Genomic DNA, 3820 nt, shown 5'->3' with positions numbered 1-3820 from the left:
ACCTCCAGCCGATTGCATTCAGCTCAGCAGTGCACGACGTACGCACAGACACGCTCTAGAGACTCGGTTACAACTCCGAAGCTTGGTGCCAAAGAACTTAACGCTTTTAAAAAAAAAATAAGATAAAAAGTCCACATTGGCACCAACCGGCCTTCTATCCAGCGCTTGGATTTACTCTAAAAGACCGAGTTTGAAGAGACGTTGAAGGTGAGCATCTTTGCTTTTTCACTTATTTAACCTATTTATTCAGATCTATGTACAGCCAGGATTAAAACGTGTCTTTAGTGAGGGACCTGGTGTAGTCAAGCCGGTCACGGCATGCAAATTACGCAACCAGGATTACGCTTCTTTACTGGAACTGACCGTGGTGCCTCATTCCCGAGGGTAGATTACACACGCACGCACACTAAGTTTCCCCGAAATGGCAAGAACTTAATTGGAAGCTTTTTAGTTAAACACTGTGGTGAAACCGCAGCTCCTCGCAAACAGAGAAAAAGTTAGTTTTTCTTCTGTAGGAAAGAAAAAAAAATCCCCAGTCATCACCAGAGATGTTAAAAGGCTTAGTGTTCACATCTGGAAAAGTAGTTTTAAACAGAGCTGCAGGGGCAGAGCGTCTAGATGTGAAGAGAACAGATCGTGGACATAGCTTAACTTTAAAACAGATTTAGTGCCCTCTTTTCCACACGACTCATTTTTTTTTCTCTTCCTGTGTTTAAGCAGCAGTCTGAGAGCTGACCTCTTCGTGCCCTCCCAGACAACCCTCTGAACCTTTGTTTGACTCCGCCTCTTCTCCGCTCTTGTCTGTGTGGCGCCCCGGTGCTCCCCAGGCTACCTAGAGATTGGGCACAGCGCCATGGTAACTCACAGCAAGTTTGACTCCGCAATGAGCAGCAGCCTCTTGGACTCCAGCATGCGGCTGCCTCACCGTTACAAGACTTTCTCCTCCAAGACGCAGTACCAGATGGTCCTGGCCACACTCCACAAGCTCCAGGAGAGTGGATTCTACTGGGGTCCCATCACAGGAAAGGAGGCCAACGCCATGCTGGCAGCCGAGGCCACTGGCACCTTCCTCATCCGGGACAGCTCTGACAACAGACACCTGTTCACGCTCAGCGTCAAGACGGCGTCTGGCACAAAGAACTTGCGCATCCAGTGTGATACCACTTCTTTTTACCTTCAAACAGAACCTAAGAATGTTCAGTCTGTTCCCCACTTTGACTGTGTCCTCAAGCTTGTCCATTACTATATGCCTCAGAGCAAAGGGAACACTCGCAGTGGGAATATGTACTACATTTACTCTGGAGGGGAGAAGATCCCTCTGGAGCTCATTAAACCTCTCTCTTGTAGCTTGTCCACGTTGCAGCATCTGTGCAGGAAAACAGTGAATGGACATATGGACATTTCTTCTAAACGGGACCAACTTCCTCACCCTCTCAAGGAGTTTCTCCAGGAGTATGATGCTCCCATCTAGAGGTGTTGAGCTGATGCTCTTGAAGGGGCAGAGACTAAACAATGAAACTGCATGGTTTCAGTTTAGCTACACCTGAAAGACATGCACAGTGTCTGGGGAGAAATGACGAAGCAAGGGAAAGGAGTCTGGGACAGAGCTTGTGAAGAGGAGCAGTTTTGTACTGACAAGATGAGCGTAGGTCTCACACAGTGGCCTCTCCAAAGGTCCACATTTCAGGCAGAGATACTGAATTAAGGACTAAACTGCAAAGAAGGCCAAGAGACAGAGAGCACTGCTGTAATCTGGTGGCATTAAAAAGAGTTAACACCATCTTTCACTGTCTCACTGATGAAGTTCAACCGAAGCGAGACTGTCAGCTGTCTTCAGTGTGATGACACACACGTTCCCCTCTGATGCTGCTGCTGCTGTTAACCAGTGTGCTTTGAGACAGTCAAGCTCACGCACGTCACCCTCAGTTATTCATCCATCTATTAAATTTGGACATTTATGATGAGACCTTTTTTTTTGTGTGTGTGTTTGTTTGTTTGTTTTTTTGCTGACATTGGATGCTAATCTTACACTTATTGGACATGTCCATCCAGCATCCCACGATCTCTGAACAAGTGTTAGCTGCAAATCCACAATCGAAACTTTGAGTGGACACTGATGGGACAAAGAGCTGAACTTAAAACAAAACCAACAAAAACAATCTAAGCCTTGAAATGATTTTCAAGGCCAGAAAACATGTGGGAATATGTGGCTAATGTTTTGTGTAAAAGAAGGTTTCATGCCAAACTTGCCTGCCTTAGCTAACAGTGTGTTGGAATTCCAGCATGACTGAAACCTACGGGATCTTACTTGAGAAAAAAACAGAACTCCTGAGCTAAAAAGCAAATACTTAAAGTCTACAGATTGTATGGCTTCAGTGGTGAGGGAATACAGACCAAAAGATAGTGGCAGTGTTCAGACAGGGTTGTGACTGCTCGCAAGTGAATGTATTCAATTTGAAATATCCCTTTTCCTAGGAAGGAGAAGAGCCAAAAATTGTATTTTCCTTAAAATAATGTTTACAGGAGTGAAGATGAAATGTTTTTTGTTTTTTTTCTGTACTGTCTTTTATAAAGACGTACTTTTGCCAGCGAGACCACTTGCTGTAAATGCTTGAAGATATGTGAGAAGTTTGACGAAGCAAGTGGACTGATAACTTTGCACCTATTTATATTTGTATGAACATTTCATTAATTTATAATAAAGAGCACTATTTTTATAAAAAAATACAGTTTCATTGTCTGATTTTCTAGGTGATTGCTAAACTTTATTTCCTCAAACAATGTAAACTAAAAGTGTTTTTTTTTTTCCTTCCTAGCAGCTTTTGTAGTTACTAACAGTGACGACATGTTGCACATTATGTGCGCACACTCTAACTTGCAACAGAGGTCAGACCACAGGTTTTCATGAAATGCATTTTCATGATTTCCAAATGCCATCTCCAGATGATGCTGAAATTTGAAATATGTTATCAGTTGGTTGTCATACCTCAAAAGATTTCAGGCCTCCTTCAAAGATTAGTTTCCTTAGAAGACTTTCTTTAGAGAATATCTCTGTTTTTATGTGAAAAGCTGATCATTTTTCCTTTAACAAAGAAGTTAAGCAGCTGCTTCAGACAAAATACAAGAGAAGTGTTCATCCTTCTAGAGAAGCTGCACTCCTTTACTCGGGAGTGACTCATTTGGTTCTTTGTAGGTAACACGCTCTCACATGCACAAATGATGCAGCACACTGATTATAGCATGAATGGTTCATACCTGTACATTTTCAGAAATGTGCCCCGCCCTCTACACAAATACTCAGGTAAAATATGTCAAGAGCACAATTCAACGACAAGTGTTTACTGTTGCACATGCGCCTTATCTGGTAATCATGCTGTGCACTGCCAGCTTTCCGGAACAACGTGTTCCCAAAGGTAACCGGTACATGTCTGCTCACCTGCAGACTGGGCTCTGAGATAACAGGCTGATTTCAATCTATAGTCTCCCACAAAGCCACATTTAAAACAAAGTTCAAGCGGACAAAGACTCAACTTTCCATCCACCTCCACCATGAATTACATCACCTTTCTTCTCCAGTGTGAATTACTCTTATTATTAGTATTTTTAGAAGCACACATCCTGTGCTCCATGGCTTCCTTTCCTTTGTAAAAGCTTCCTGGCTTTATCTGCATGTGTGTGAGAGAGATGCAGTATGAGTGTTTTTCATTAAGGCATCAGTTTTATAACTTAAACCCTCCCAACTTTATCTTCTGATTTAAAGAATGTTAAAAATTGCCGTTTTTAATTTTAAGAGAACTGCATCTAAACATTATTTTGTAGA

The 3820-nt window shown here is 42.6% G+C and overlaps 1 protein-coding gene across 2 annotated transcripts; it reads left to right on the top strand.

Moving 5' to 3' along the window:
- Positions 1-2725, top strand: socs3a (suppressor of cytokine signaling 3a). Of its 2 annotated transcripts, none has more exons than XM_067477803.1 (2): positions 1-207; positions 721-2725. In XM_067477803.1, exon 2 carries the CDS (start codon positions 854-856, stop codon positions 1469-1471), a length of 618 nt encoding a protein of 205 aa, XP_067333904.1. In that variant the 5' UTR covers positions 1-207; positions 721-853; the 3' UTR covers positions 1472-2725. The 2 variants fall into 2 exon arrangements, with proteins under 2 accessions (XP_067333904.1, XP_067333905.1); XM_067477804.1 differs by having other exon boundaries at positions 718-2725.
- Positions 2726-3820: the final 1095 nt, after the last annotated feature.

This window comes from Channa argus, chromosome 15 (genome assembly GCF_033026475.1).
Source record: "Channa argus isolate prfri chromosome 15, Channa argus male v1.0, whole genome shotgun sequence".
NCBI classification, from domain to species: Eukaryota; Metazoa; Chordata; class Actinopteri; order Anabantiformes; family Channidae; genus Channa; species Channa argus.
This window is presented reverse-complemented; position numbering and strand designations above follow the sequence as displayed.